At 42.6% G+C, this 15,199-nt stretch overlaps 1 protein-coding gene across 1 annotated transcript in view; it reads left to right on the top strand.

The window, feature by feature from the left end:
* LOC308340044 (aldehyde oxidase 4-like) overlaps window positions 1-11,161 on the top strand; it is a gene marked incomplete at its 5' end in the record, with an annotated part of 57,174 nt that extends 46,013 nt beyond the window's left edge. Inside the window, 7 exons of the mRNA XM_080799197.1 lie at window positions 2,781-2,855; window positions 3,731-3,783; window positions 4,182-4,296; window positions 4,482-4,547; window positions 6,910-7,095; window positions 9,091-9,258; window positions 10,098-11,161. Coding sequence (XP_080655323.1) covers window positions 2,781-2,855; window positions 3,731-3,783; window positions 4,182-4,296; window positions 4,482-4,547; window positions 6,910-7,095; window positions 9,091-9,258; window positions 10,098-10,151 — 717 coding nt within the window. The 3' untranslated portion in view covers window positions 10,152-11,161. The remainder of the gene's footprint in view (window positions 1-2,780; window positions 2,856-3,730; window positions 3,784-4,181; window positions 4,297-4,481; window positions 4,548-6,909; window positions 7,096-9,090; window positions 9,259-10,097) is intronic.
* Window positions 11,162-15,199: the final 4,038 nt, after the last annotated feature.

Raw genomic sequence — 15,199 nt, 5'->3', positions numbered from 1 at the left:
ATGTTCCTTGGAACAGAGGTCCCATGATGTTCTCAGTGGAGAAAACGGATTCTGTAGTCAACAAGTTTGGGAAATGATATGTACTACTTCCCACTCATAGAGGCTTATGCTGCATATTAGCATGATAAGTGCTCTGACAAGTCCTGCAATGTAGAAACCTCTTTAACTTTGTCTCACCAAGTTTTTCCCAAGCTTGCTTAACCGTGAAAACATTTTCATTAATAAAACCCCTCCTAATATCTATAGAATCAGCACCCAAGAAAAACAGTCTGGGAAATTCTAATTTGGTTAAAACATGTAGGTGACTGAGTCCATTTTTCACCTTTCATCTAAATTCTAGTTGCCTTGCAAGCCCAGGTGGCACAAAGACACCCAGTGCATGGCTAGGCATAGTCTCAGGCATTGATAAAGCAGACATACTTAAAAAAAAAAAAAAAAAAAGGAACCTAAATGTTTTTAGAAACGTGTTTATATTTTATAATGAAGAATCATCATTTAAAAGTCATAAATTTGTATGACTTCTTCACACTTATTTTATTGATCCCACATTGATTTAATGAACATTGACTAAGGGCCTACCACATGCTAGGTAGTATAAGCAGTAAGTGAATCAGGACAAAGTCCAAAGAGCCTGCTGTCACAGAGCTTACATTCAAGCAGATAACAAATCAATCACTCCTTAAGCCGGGTCGTGAACACAGCAAGGAAAGAAGCTGGGCAGGTTATTTGGGAGCAGAAGGAGCTGGCTTTCTATGCTCGAGAAGCTGCAGCAGGCCTCGGGGACTGGAGCAGAGACTGCAAAAGGGAGCAAGGTAGAATAGGGAAGAGATAGCAGAGAAGTGAGGTTAGGGTATAAATGTTTGTTTGTTTATTTATTTATTTATTTATTTATTTTAGATTTTATTTATTTATTTGACAGAGAGAGAGATCACAAGTAGGCAGAGAGGCAGGCAGAGAGAGGGAGGGAGGCAGGCTCCCTGCTGAGCAGAGAGCCCGATTCGGGGCTCGATCCCAGAACCCTGGGCTCATGACCTGAGCCGAAGGTGGAGGCTTTAACCCACTGAGCCACCCAGGTACCCTAAATGTTTATTCTTGAAGCTGGATAAGGGAGGCTAGTGTATTATTCTCTCTATTTTTATGTATTTTAGTATTTTCTATAATGCAAAAACTGGAAAATGTTCTGTCTGGCATTTAGAGCTTCAATAAAGGGAGGTGACCCTACCAAACAATGTAAGTTGAAAGAATTCTCTGTACAAAGAAAGGAGTTCAAGAGGTCGCAAAAGAGTGAAATTGTTCTCTGCGATGTCTCACTCTCTTAAAGGGAAGACTGTCAGAATGCTGAGTGTAAAGCTATGTGTAGGAGTACAAGGTCAGGACATGATTAGGAGAAGAATACGTGATATTTGGGCAGGTAGGAATCCTGTGACTTGGGCTGCCTCAGATCTGGCCCTGTTTTGGAAGGCCCCCATGTGTAATAAGGTCAGTGACAGAAAACTGAATGAACCTGCAAAGTGATTTATGAAAACGAGGGTCTCTGGGGCATCTGGGTGGCTCAGATGATTAGGCAGCTGACTCTTTGCTCAGGTCATGATCTCAGGGTCCTGGGATCAAGCTCTGTGTCTGGCTCCCAGCTCAGTGGAGAGTCTGCTTCAGGATTCTCTTTCCCTCTGCCCCTCCCCACACTTGCTCACTCATTCTCTTTCTAAAATAAATAAATTTAAAAAAAAAAAAAAAAAGAAAGAAAGAAAACAAGGATCTCCCTAACACATGAGAAGCCAGAAACCATTTCCCAAAGAGGGGATGATAGAAAAGAAAGAGCACAAACTAAGAGAGGGCAGGAGAGGTGATCTGAGGTGGAGCAGACATGAACAGATTCGTGTTTGAATTAGGGGTAGAAGTCAAGTTGAGGTCCACTGATCGCAGGAGTCAACAGGTTTAATCTCAAGGTTCCAAGATTTCACCTCAATCCTTCTTATTTTCATTTCACTGATAATGGTTTAAAGATTTAAAAAGGACATTTTACATCATCAGAAGGACCACTCCGTAAGTGGAGTGTTGCCAGAAGATCTCGGGAACAAGAAGTATACTTTGTGTTAAGGCAACAACAAATGAGCAGAGATGGACTTCATAGGTAAACGCTGTTTTCTTCTTGCCCAGTAAAAAGCCGATGATGTCAAGGTATAAGGCGCAGATGAAAATCTCAGGCAGTTTATGTAAGAAGAGTGGAGAGAAAATTACTCTGTTGGCAGGCAAGCAGCAGCACATTGAACCCACCGCACGTGGGGGAGAGCAGCCGAGAGGGCCCCATTCCGAGCAGCAATTTAGCTTCAGAGAAGCAACATCATCAACCAACTAAATTAATGTTGTTATTTTGGATTTTATTGGTGTGTAGATTGGCTTGTGTGCTTTGTCATTGTATGTTTGCTTTGAGGTACAAAAGAGCTATAACTCTAAGGAGACTCAACTAACTTGATGTTAGCATATATTAAAACAAAATTATAATAAAAATAATGGACATCAACACCGTAGGATCCACATGAATATTTGTTTCCCTCAAAGGGGTTCCCTACATTACTCAACTTTAAGAAACCCTGCCTAGAGGACTAGCAAGCAGGCTCACAAAACTGACGGATTCCATTTGAATTGATTTGAATATTTATTGAATTGAATTGAATTGAATTGAATCAATAAATTGATTCAAATCAATTTATTGAATTGATTTGAATATTTTGCTGTTTCCTGTGCCTTTGATTTCTGTCATTTCAAATATTTATTTTTAGAATGCCTGCCAAATTCTTATGGCCCGTCTTCAGCCAATTATCAGGAAAAACCCAAAAGGAAGATGGGAGGACTGGGTGAGTGTTTCCTTCCTTATCCCTGCCGGGAAAAGACAGATACGTACATGCAGATAGGCGACAGCCCTAAATGCCCGGGCTGATGGGTGCTGCCCGTTCAAGAAACAAAGCATTTATTAACATTTACTTCTGCTTTTCTGAAAAAGCAAAAGCCATGTCTGGATTCACTGAAACTTGATTTTATTTCAGACCCTGATTTCTCACAGAGAATGCTCTAAAGTAAAACACACCTTAGGGTTACTGTCCCAGCTCTGTCACTACTAGCTCTGGGAGACAAGGTTCACCCTCAGTGCCTCAGGACCTTGGTTTTCTCTCCAGAGCAACAGAGATGATAGCAGTCCTACTATCAAAGGATTACTCTATTTTTAAATAATAATTATTATTAATATTACCATTAGTATTCTTATTCCCAGCCCTACCCAGGTTACTCTAGGAGGGAAGCTAACATTCTATGCTAAGTGACAGCCAGTCAAATTATTTGGGGAAAAAAGCAGAGTAAAAGTACGTACATATATAAACATGAACATACACATAGAAACGTGTGTATATGTACATGTCTGCATAGATACTTACATACAAAAGTGTATGAATATGGTCTAGCCCCCTCCTTAATTTAAAAAGCCAAAAGGGTTAAAAAAATAACTTTAAAAAATAAACTTTACACTGTCCAACCCAAAACGATAGAGGGCCTCAGGGCATAGCTAGCAACGGCCCGTACACATCTGTCTGGAAAAGCATGGCCCGTGGCTTGTACAAGGCGCACGTCTCAACTGAGGTGAACGCGGGTAGAAAGTTTGTTCCAAACAGGAGGAGGAAGGTATTTTTCATTACTTTCCCTAAATTTATATCTCTTTGTAACCAATCATCTCTTCCAGATTACAAAAGCCTTCACAGAATCCATCAGTCTCTCAGCTACTGGATATTTCAAGTAAAGGACATTTTACTTTGGGTTGGATTATAGCTGGGCAGAGTCGTGCACATTCAGCAGTGGGAGCAGGTGCCCGGAGGCCCGGGGGGCCCTGCGGGGTGCCCGCTGTCGGCCCTCAGTGCTGGCTCGAGGCGGGGAGGCCCAGGGCTTCCCCCAGGAAGGCCACCACCGCTGTTTACACGCGCTGGGACCCATTCCAGTAGCTGCCTGCTGGAGGGTCGGGCCCAGACACTGCAGGCCTCCTCCCCCGGCCTGCGGCAGAACCATTACAGCTCTGGCCACACCCCTGCTTGCTAAAGAAGGGGAGGGAGGCCCGCGGCCACCGGGCGGGTGCCCCCTCTATCCCCAGGCCCCACAGCACAGGAGGTGATGAGACCACTGCTGACTTCTCTTCTCAGAGGCTACCAGACACACATGGACTGGGAGAAGGAGAAGGGCGAGCCCTATGCGTACTATGTTTACGGAGCGGCCTGTTCAGAGGTTGAAGTGGACTGTCTCACCGGGGCTCACAAGGTAAAGAGCAGTATTTCTGTTCGCCCTCCGCATCGTGTATACACAAACACTGACGGGCTTGCCGTGCCCTACGTGATAATCAACTTGATCCTGCAGGCGGAAGAACCAGGGACAGACAGCCAACTGCAGTAAAGAGCTCTTTTAAATAAATCCTGTTTTCCGCTGTGTATTTTCTCTTGGAACAGCTCCTTAGGACTGACATCTTCGTGGATGCTGCTTTCAGCATAAACCCAGCCGTGGACGTCGGACAGGTGCGTGATACCAGCCTGCTTTGACCACAGGAACTTTTGGTCAGTTCCATTCAGAAAAGTATTTCCCAGAATTCTCCAGGGTTGTTTATACCTGGTGCAAGTTCTTTGCTATACATTATGTATCTGACGCACACGCGCACAAATAGATGAAATACTGGAAGAAAATTCAAGAAAAAGTTAACAATCATTGTCTTTGTAGGGCAGGAATATGTGTGACTTAGCCGGCTTTATAATTCTCCGTGCCTTCTAATTTTTCTCATGAATATTAATATGTTTGTAATTAGGGAACACTACATAAATACATAATAATAAAGTTCCATTAGTATTCATATTAATATCAAATGTAAACAGACTGCAATTTAGGGAAATATAAAAGAAAGAGAAATACTTAAGCATAATTTTTTGCCTCCTGCCGAATTTAATTCTGATTTTGATCCCACAAACAATAAAATTAAGGCGCCGAAAAGTCTTTTTAAACCTTGAGTTAAAAGCTTTCCAGCTGTTGGTATAGCTTTGCTTTTTTCTAGCCTTGTTACTGAAGGTGGAGCCAGTGGACCAGCCACCTCAGCCCTCGCCAGACCTACTAACCGGCCCCCCCAGTGAGGCAAGGCAGCTGGTCCCCAGGGTCCACCTGAGTAGCCTACTGGAGCCATTGAGCAGCTCGGCGTCACACCTGACAGACATCTGGTGCTTTCATCTGCCAACAGCTTCCCAGCATCCTAAGTCCTAAGAGGCTGGTTTACCTGGGTTGGCCGTTGGGCTTTATAAGGAACAATTTTATTGATCCCTCTTGCTTTTCAAGATGCGGTCCTCAGACTCTGCAACAGAAGTACTTGTAAGTGTTTATAAAACATGGATTCCTGTACCTAGGAATTCAGCCCAGGCTTAGACTTGGTATGTCTTAACTTTGCTGGGCTGAGACAGAAACCGCCACATTTAACCTGCACCTGAAATTCATCTTAAGCCTATAAAGTTTGAGAACCATAAGCTCACCCAGTCCTCGACTCCCCTTCCCTGTCTTACCCACTCCTCCCAGATCCTTTCTCCTTCTTTATCTTTTAAGCAAAGGCAGAAAGAGAGATGTCATGATTAAGGAAACCCTGCATTTGTCTCATTGGAAAAGGAAAGAAAATGAGTATATTAGACTTGATCTCTTAGACTTCGGTCTTTCCCTTTAGGAATAAGCATTTGGAAATATCCAAATACAAAATTTAGATTTGTGTACTTTATTCCTTAATTTTGCATTTCCAATAAAATGCAAACTGTAATTCTCCTTCAATTCTTTAACCTCCAGGCAGACACCCCTTAATCCTTTTTCCTAGAGCATATTTGTTTGTAAATAGAACTCAACATGACTTTTTTCATAAAAAATATTTAACTTAATGTAAGTTTTTTCCATCCCATCTTATTTAACATTTATCTACTCTCCATGGTAATTTATAAAGGGAAGTAAAGAAATCCAGATATTATAATAAGCTACAGTGTTCCATTTATTCTAGTTCATGTTCCTTTAATGTTAGCTTCTTTTTCATCTAATTCAACAGACATTTATTAAGAACCTATGTACCAGGCCTCATGTTCATAATAGAATACAAGGGGCGCCTGGGTGGCTCAGTTGGTTGAGCAACTGCCTTCGGCTCAGGTCGTGATCCTGGAGTCCTGGGATCGAGTCCCACATCGGGCTCCCAGCTCCATGGGGAGTCTGCTTCTCCCTCTGACCTCCCCTCTCATGCTCTCTCACTCTGTCTCTCTCTCTCTCTCTCAAATAAATAAAATCTTAAAAAAAAAAAAAATAATAATAATAGAATACAAGAAGGCCACAGCCTCCAAATGCTCATACACATGAGAGAGAGCAAGGAGGAAGAGGTGAACAGAGGAAATACTCTCTGAGAGCCACTATGACGGGGGAATGTGTTCAAGGTACAATGAGCCGGAAGGAAGTAGGTCCTAAATCCACCCAGGAGGTGGTAGGAGGATCCAAAAGGCTCCAAATAGGCAGGAACTTGGAGGATGACTAGGAATTCTCCAGGGGGACAAGCTGAGATGGGGAGCAGTGAAGAGAGTCAGGAGAAACCGCAATACAAAGACTTGGCGGTCCGAATGAAATCTGGTGGGCTTGAGAATTACCCAGAACTTACCAAGAGTCAGGTACCTGGAGGATGGGTCACTCAGGCAAGAAGAACCAGGGATGAGGCCAGGCAGGATGAGAAGCACCAGACCCTGCAGGACCCTTTGTAAACCCACCCCAGGCTGTCAAAGATGACTCACTATGGTCAAGAGAAATGGTTCCATTTTCAGTCACACTGGAGTAGTTCTTCAATCAATATCGTATACTTATAAACTGTGAAATTTTTGCCTGTAGATTGAAGGAGCATTTATCCAAGGCATGGGGTTGTACACCACAGAGGAACTGAAATATTCCCCGGAAGGTGTCCTCTACTCTCGAAGTCCAGATGACTACAAAATCCCGACTGTCACTGAGATACCAGAAGAGTTCTATGTCACTTTGTTGCGTTCCCGAAATCCCATAGCCATCTACTCGTCCAAGGTAAGAACACAAGACCTCTATGTTCATTCGTAAGGCTACCATAACAAAGTACCACACACTGGGTGGCCTAAACAACCTAAATAACAGATACATTTTCTCACAGTACTGGAGACTGGAAGTCAAATCAAGGTTTGCTTTCTTCCAAGGCCTCTCTGGATTGCAGATGGCCACCTTCTCCTTGTGTCCTCCAATAGTCATCCCCTCTGAGTACACATGTCTGATGTCTCTCTCTGTATGGCCTAATTTCCTTTTCCAGTCATGTTGGAATAGGACCCATCCTAAAGACCTCATTTTAACGTAACACACCTCTTTAAAGACCTTATCTCCAAATATGGTCAGAGTCTGAGGTAGGGGGTTGGGACTTCAACATATGAATTTTGAGGGAGTACAGTTCGGTCTATAACAATCTACTCTTTCAAGCAATAATGGTCTGAGCACAGACCACAGACCAGAGTACTTTGAAGGAAGAAAGAAGAAAAATCAGTACAAAGAAGCATTGATGACTCATTCAAAATATAATGCCCCCTGAATTTGCTTACTCCTTTGAATTGAAAATCCCAGCAGGAAAAGGGAAAAGAAAAGCAAATTCATGGCAAACTGGTGCTCACTGACTCCAGAAGACCGAGAAGACTCTTCACTCATGAGAGCGAGCATGAAACAAATTTAATCAAAGCAAGAAAGGTCAAGGAAGAGTCAAACATCTTAGGTCATTAGGCTAAGTGCCACCATGAGATAAAACTGAAACTGTAGGCAAATTTTAGCAGCCAGTTTTATTTTCTGCACCCTTCTCACATATCCTCCAGATTCAGTTCTCTCTTATTTGTCTGCCTCTGTCCACACCTCCCCAAACTGGAATAGACTTTCAAATGAGTTTCTTACTGTTTGCTCTGAGCTGTAAATAGCTGCTGATCTAAGAGGTATTGAGTCTGTGTTCCCTGGAGCATATGGGCTCTGATTGGCCCATAAAGACCTCTGGTGAGGATTCTTGAATACAAGTGCACAAAAAAACACAACTTCCCCCAACTTAAGTTCTATTCTGAGCCCACATCTGGCCAGACAGATGGTAGGCTAACCTTAGATTTTTCAGGAAATTTCCTCTCCTTCTTTAAGTAGGTCAAGATTGGGAAGAAGGCAAGACTTCCTGTCTGAATGGCCTCTATCTCTACTTCTGCACCAGGAGCGTCTCTAGAGACCATCCTGACACAGGGTGCAATCCTGCCTTTTAGGGTCTAGCCACCTCCCTGCCAGTTTGCTCCAAATAGGACATGAGATCTTTCTGCTCCCCTCCTCCTCACTTCAGAGGAAACCCATTCTTCTACCAGCTCTACATCTCCCTCTCCCTTTGCTTTAGAGGTGAAATCAAAGCCAGGGATAGGCTTTATTTACTTGGAGATAAAGGCCAGTCTCTCCACTGAGGCCCTGAGTACAGACCACAGATCAGATTACTTTGAAGGAAGAAAGAAGAAAAATCAGTACAAAGAAGCATTGATGAATCATTCAAAATATGCCACTACACTATTAGTTCAGAAACATCTAGCACGCACCAGGGACGTTAGCACACAAGCAACTTCAACAGTTCACTCTTTAGAGTGGATCCCCTCCCTGTCGTTTAGGCTCAGCTACAAAGATTGTGGTTGGGTTTTTTTGGGTTTTGAGTTAGACAAAAATGGTCTGGAACCCAAAGTGGAATATTCTAGAGGGCACCAAGGGCTTTGGTCTTTAGGACTTTACCTGGGCAGAGGAGCAGGAGGTTTTAGCTGTCCCACTATCCTGATGTCCTGGGACATCTTCATGAGCTACTTTGAGGAGGACCCCACACACCAATCAGCATGGGGGGAATTTGGTTCAGGCAATTCAGACATACTCCATTTTAAGTATTCCATACTCACCAGAAGAGGTGAGTGTGTGTGTGTGTGTGTGTGTGTGTGTGCGTGTGTACACAAATTAGTCCTAAGAGAACCATGTATTTCTGACAGCCTTTTACCTTCCTCTTAGGGATTGGGTGAGACCGCGGTGTTCTTGGGATCCTCCGTGTTGTTCGCCATTTTTGATGCAGTAACTGCTGCCCGCAAAGAGAGGGGGCTGACCAAGACCTTCAACCTGAAGAGCCCAGCAACTCCTGAGTTTATTAGGATGACTTGTGTGGATCAATTTACTGACATGGTAAGGGTGGGGAGGAGAGGTCCCTGTGGTAGTCACCGCTTACATGGGCTTTCAGGTTCTTGGTATGGATTTGGTCACCATGACAAAACCCCAGGGCAGGTTCATCTTCTCCAATGAAAATTCTCACTCTGCCTTTACCTGCTACTACCTATGTACTTTAACATAACTGCAAGGTGAGCGAAAGTCTTCAGATGATGGCTTGTTTCAGACCCCAAAGAAAAGCAGGCTCAGTGGAGCTAACGCTAGTAGCAAATCCACATGGTAGCTAACTTCTTGAAACACTTGATCAAAATGTGGTTGAGGTGGTATTGTGATCACCTTAATAACTAAATTGGATGAAAGAGATAACAGATCTGGTCGATTATTCAGAAAGCATTTGTTAAGCAAACTGGTAAAAACAATTTAAATTAAAATATCAAAGTCACTGGGCACTCTTTGATATGCCTTGTAATGACACACAAATAGAACACAGTTTCATTTTCCAGCTGCTGAAAATATGTCTAGAACTATCATCAAAGACTGTTCCTATATTGAACTGCTTACTGCAGCCCTAACTGAAAGCCTAGTATAGAACTGGATTGCACTTTATGCCTTTGAAAGTGTAGGGCTTCTGAATAAGATGCATCTTATCCCAAACATAAGAAGTTTATGAAGATAAAGAGATTTATGACTGAAGGATTGAAAGGAATAGGAAAACTATGTATTTTTGTTAAGAATAAAACAGACATTGGCTCTGTCTTTTTTAAAAAACAATTTTTCTTCTGAATTACACATTTTACATATATAACATTTTACTAATAATTATCTTCCTTCTTTTTTTTTTTTTTTTTTTTTTTTAGATTCCTAGAGATGATCCTTCAACATTTACACCTTGGTCCATCCGTGTGTCTTAATACTACATTTCTCTTAGAAAATGAAAGAATACCTGATTGACCTTAAAATTTTCAAACCAGAACAAGTGTAGATTGGCTCCTGATTGCCAAGGATAATTTTAGTATCTTTTAGCTATTCTTTGTGGTTTAGGTTGCTGCGTGGTTATGTTTTAGGACATAAATTTATACCAAAAGATATAATGAAGCTTAGAATCAAAAATCCTTTTTATTATTTCCATTATCCTGAAGATCTTACAACATCATGATTTTAAAACATGGTAGAGTTTCCATTCCCATGGAACAACTCGAGAAACTGCTCATGGTTTAGTCTTCAGAAATCTCATCACTCATAAAATCATCCACCCCCAAAACTCTCAGGATTGGATCCCCAAAGCCAATGGTGTGATGGTGATAACCAGCTCACCTGGAAAAATTCGTGATTGATAGTGGTTGCCAATTTCTGTGGTGTAAACAAACCCACCTCGGCCAATTCCAGGCCACTAACAATGAGGTCTCTGAACATGAGGTTGGAAGAAATGTCCATAATTGGCTCTTGTGGTCTCCAGCACTGCAAGCTGGAGATCCTTAGGATCTCCACAATCCTTAGGATCCTGCCACTCCCATGTGGCCTGTTTAGATGAGGCTTAGGGCTGTAAACCGTCCAGAGCCTCCAGCCGGTCCTCATCTGCCATGAGCTATGTTCGTGCTGGTGTCTTCCTCTCCTGGGAAACCACACAGAGTAAAAACAGTAATCTGAAATCATTCTGCAGCCCCTCGATTTGGCTTAGTGTCTGAAAGATGAAATCGGCACCACCTTCCTTTTGCCTTTTCAGAGGAGCACTGAAATCCTGAGGGGTTTTGTTTTGTTTTTTTTTTTCAGTTATTTCTTAGCCATTTTGCATTGCATTTTCCAAAGGAAGTGCAGGGTTATGCCAGAGAAGATGTTCGGTCCCTGTGAGGTTTGAAACAAAATAAACAAACTGAATCACTTGTTGGGATCTGTGTGCTAGATATTAAAGCTCTGCATTTATTCACAGAAACTTTGTGGTGGAAGAAAAAGCGTGAATGACTGTTCATGTGTGTTTGAGACCAGACTGGGGGAAGAGAAGGCTGGCAGGAGAAGGGAAAGGCTTCTTTCCAAAGAAAAGTCTCACCAGTCAGTGTCTTTTATTCTAGGACGTGTGTGTGTGTGTGTGTGTGTGTGTGTGTGTGTACACATATTTTTAAATGTCTGTTTAAATTCACCCAATAATTTAGTTTGCCTAGAACCCAGCCCACACAAACTCATTGTGCCGGACAGAACAGAAAAATAGGGTTACTGGTTTATTTTTCTAGCAGTAAAAGAGGAAGACCCATTTATCACAGACACAAATTAATTTAAAAAGTATTGTACTCACAGACCGTGTGGTCAAAGCCACTGAAAAAACAGAAATTGAATTTTTACAGAATAAGTCTGATCACTTCAGCAGTACTTAATTAACTTGAAGAATTGGGGTTTGGGATAAAGTATTTACACAAATAGTACATTTTACAGGTTAGCAATTTCCAAACATAGGGTTAAAATTCTAATGCCTTTTAAATTTGACAATTTTTAGCTTCTATTATATTAAAACTTAATCCATAATACTAATTTAGATAAGTATCTTAAAATTTAATTATTGACTGTCTCTTTTAAAGTGTTATCACAGTGACAGTTGCACAGAAGTGTAAGATATGATCTTTCTAACCAGTGATCCGTAAATGGTCATGAGTCCTTTCAGTGGTTAAAACGCATGATCATTATTAACTTTGGGCAAAACTGCCGTTGCTTTTTACTTAGAAACTTGCCATGGCTATTGCTTAATTGTGGTTCAGTAAATGTTCATCAGAAGAGAAAGACCGTGTGGCGCCAGGTCCACACTTGCTGTGCTCCTCCTTGCTCCATTCAACCTGTGAGGCCAAGGGTGTCTTACTTCTCCTGGACCAAAAGTTTATGACAGACCAGCCTCATACAGTCTTACAAGAACACTGGACAAATGGAGCTGAGCGAATAGTAATGGGGAAGGATTTGATTTCTGTTTACTGTCTTGAACCTGCAGACACTCACATGCACTCAGGTTTTTGAAATGGGATTGATCAAAAAGAGGGCTGGGACATCTCCATTGTTTCTTTTAAGGAAAAAGTCTTTAAATCACTCTGCACTTGCTGTTTTCAGTGACATAAATTGGCAGAATTCCTCGCAGTATCAGAACACTTGGGATCATAGGCTGAGTTTGCTGGAAGCAGAAGCCAAGACAGAGTATGGGGAGGAGGATGGTTTTCAGGGATCAACACCTGAGACAGGAAGGTTGGAAAGGGGGAATGGGGCAGAGGGAGAAATCAAGCAAGACCCTGGAGGCATCAGGAACTCAGCATGGAGCCTTAGAGCAAGTGCTGCCCCCAGGACTTGTCCTCCTTAGGCTGAAATGGACAGGCCTGTGTACCCCTCGGTCACCCAGTCATGGGTGGGGCTGTCCCAGGAAGGGCACAGCCTTGAGGAAGGAGACTCTCTGCCCCTGAGGCAGACCCTGAGGGGGCTCCCTTCTATTTGCTAGATGGGACACTGCCCAATTCATGAATTGTTGCATAAAGCCAGTTAGATCCTTATATTTACTCTGTTGAATTTTATTTTTTTGACAGTATCATGTATCAAATACATAATATAAAGTATCTTAAACTATGGTTTCCATCTTTTCATTATCTTTGCTGGTTTGTTCAGAGATGAGTAATTGCATTTCTTTCTTTTTTTTTTTAAGATTTTATCTATGTATTGACAGATAGAGATTACAAGTAGGCAGAGAGGCAGGCAGAGAGAGAGAGAGGAGGAAGCAGGCTCCCCGCCGAGCAGAGAGCCTGATGTGGGGCTCGATCCCAGGACCCTGGGATCATGACCTGAGCTGAAGGCAGAGGCTTTAACTCACTGAGCCACCCAGGCGCCCCTGCATTTCTTAATTTTGAGGTTCTACTATACCATTAGTTATACATTTCCATTTACTTTGAAAAACAAACACATAACTTCTCTACCACTATTTGAAAAAAAGATATTCCCCGATGAAAAGTTACTCTCCTGGCCTCCTGCTCTATCTGTCCTCATATTTCCACCCTTTGCCCCAGTGAAATAATACTTTTGTAACTTTTACTTTCCCCTCTCCCCAGGGACCCCCCAACCCTTAAGTTGTTGAGGCTGTGCTCTGTTTTAGTCCCAGACTATTAATTGAATTTCCTTTACTATATGACTCTTTAGTATTTATATTACTTTCCCTAATAGCCTGCCCTATCCTCTTGGACTTCCTCTCCCCTTTCCCTTTCCATCTGAGTTACTTTATTGTTTGATCCTTTCCCTCAGGTGGGGTGGCCTTTATCGAGGAGGGAAGAGGATATTTTGCTCCATCTACATGGTCCCCATCGCCTTTCTTTCCTCTCAGAAACCTGCAGCTGCTAGTCTCCTGCCCTCTAGCGGCCACTGAGGCAGCCGGAAGTTTGATGCCAGGAGGCAGGTGCTCACCAGACCCAAAATCAGCAGGTGCCTTGATCTAGAGGTAGGACCTGGGAGAGGAAGAGAAGGAACCTCAGAGTCAAAACGGTTGAGACTAGAGTGTCTGAATGTTTAATGACCATCCCAAGGGTCCTAAAGGTGCCCTGTTATCGGTCCTCTTGCCTGTGTTCTGCGTTGGGGTTTTGAAGAGCTCACCGTAGAGGGCAACACCCTAGGGACCCTGAAGTCATGGCCAATACTGTTCCATTTATATCCTTGAGCAGGATTTATTGCAGGTTTTTTTTCCAGAAATAGGTTTGTTTGGATTGTTGGGGCGGGCAGTGTCACATCTAATATTAATTCTTCTGTTGGGTAACAGGGACTTTTTGATGTAAGCCTAAAGACTTTCTTTTTGTAACAAACATAGAATTTCATCGGTCAATATATGTCAAGTTTCTCTTACCAGAATAATCCATTTTAAAGTGAAGAAATTTAGCATTCCCTTTTCATAAAGTAAAAAAAGAAAAAAGCAGTGGTGGCTTCTTTTCCTTTGTCTTGACTAAGATCTGAGAGTCAGAAAACCTTGGCAGAGACTGCATGCTACCTTCTCACTGTGGGGCAACCTTTCGTTCACTCTGCAGTGGGTCGTTTTTACACTGAGTTCCCCAGAGCCCTGGAGCCTTCTGAAGGAGAGAAAACCAAACAACTTCGGGCCTCACCCCCAGCCCTCTGGGCTAAGCAGTAACCCTTTTGTTTAATTTGTTTACACTTTATAAGATTTCATTCGAACAAAAGCTTTGGCTGAAACAAGTTTGAAAAACACTTCTCTAAACCCATTCAAGGTCAGATTTCAGTTTCCCAGCAATTAATGTGTTTGGTTCCGTAATCCAAACTACTTTTGTATCTTCCGAATCTCATACCACAGTCACACCTTAGTACCTAAGACTGTTCTCTTCGTCTATGTTAAATGCTTGTATTTTATGTTGACACTGAAGGATTTATTCCTATAAGTATTATGAAACCCCATGATCCATGCTTTGCATCGTCAGTGTGCGCACTCCTGTCAATGGAAACCATGAGCTCTTGGTGTTCCCTACTTTCCCTCTCCTAGGGGCAGAGCCAGGTGGTGAATGGACTGTGAACCCTGAAAAACAATCCCTGTGTCAGTTTTCCCCTAAGTGGAAGCAGCCATAAGGAGATCCTCTGTCTCCACTTTTTCTCTCCCCAGGCTGCCTCCCCTCCATTCTTAGATCTCACAGAATCAGCTACCACTCATCTGTCAGGACTATATGTCCCTTCCTCAGGCCTTCCCTGATCCCCCTCCACCAAACAAAGCTAATTCCCCTGCGCCATGCTTCTCACAATGATAAATATTTAATGGTATGTCTGTACCCTCTGAGTGAATGAATGAATGAATCACTGATGCTTCCTTCACTTTAAAGTATCTTGGGTGACCAATCAAGCATATATCCATCCCCTCAGTTACCAAGTTGTCATTCATGCTGAGCACTGTGGGCGATACAACCAGCTGTTCTAACTTCCAAGCGCTTGCTACCTAATTGGAAAAATGAGATAC

Source organism: Martes martes (assembly GCF_963455335.1).
Source record: "Martes martes genome assembly, chromosome: 3".
Lineage (NCBI taxonomy): Eukaryota > Metazoa > Chordata > Mammalia > Carnivora > Mustelidae > Martes > Martes martes.
This window is presented reverse-complemented; position numbering and strand designations above follow the sequence as displayed.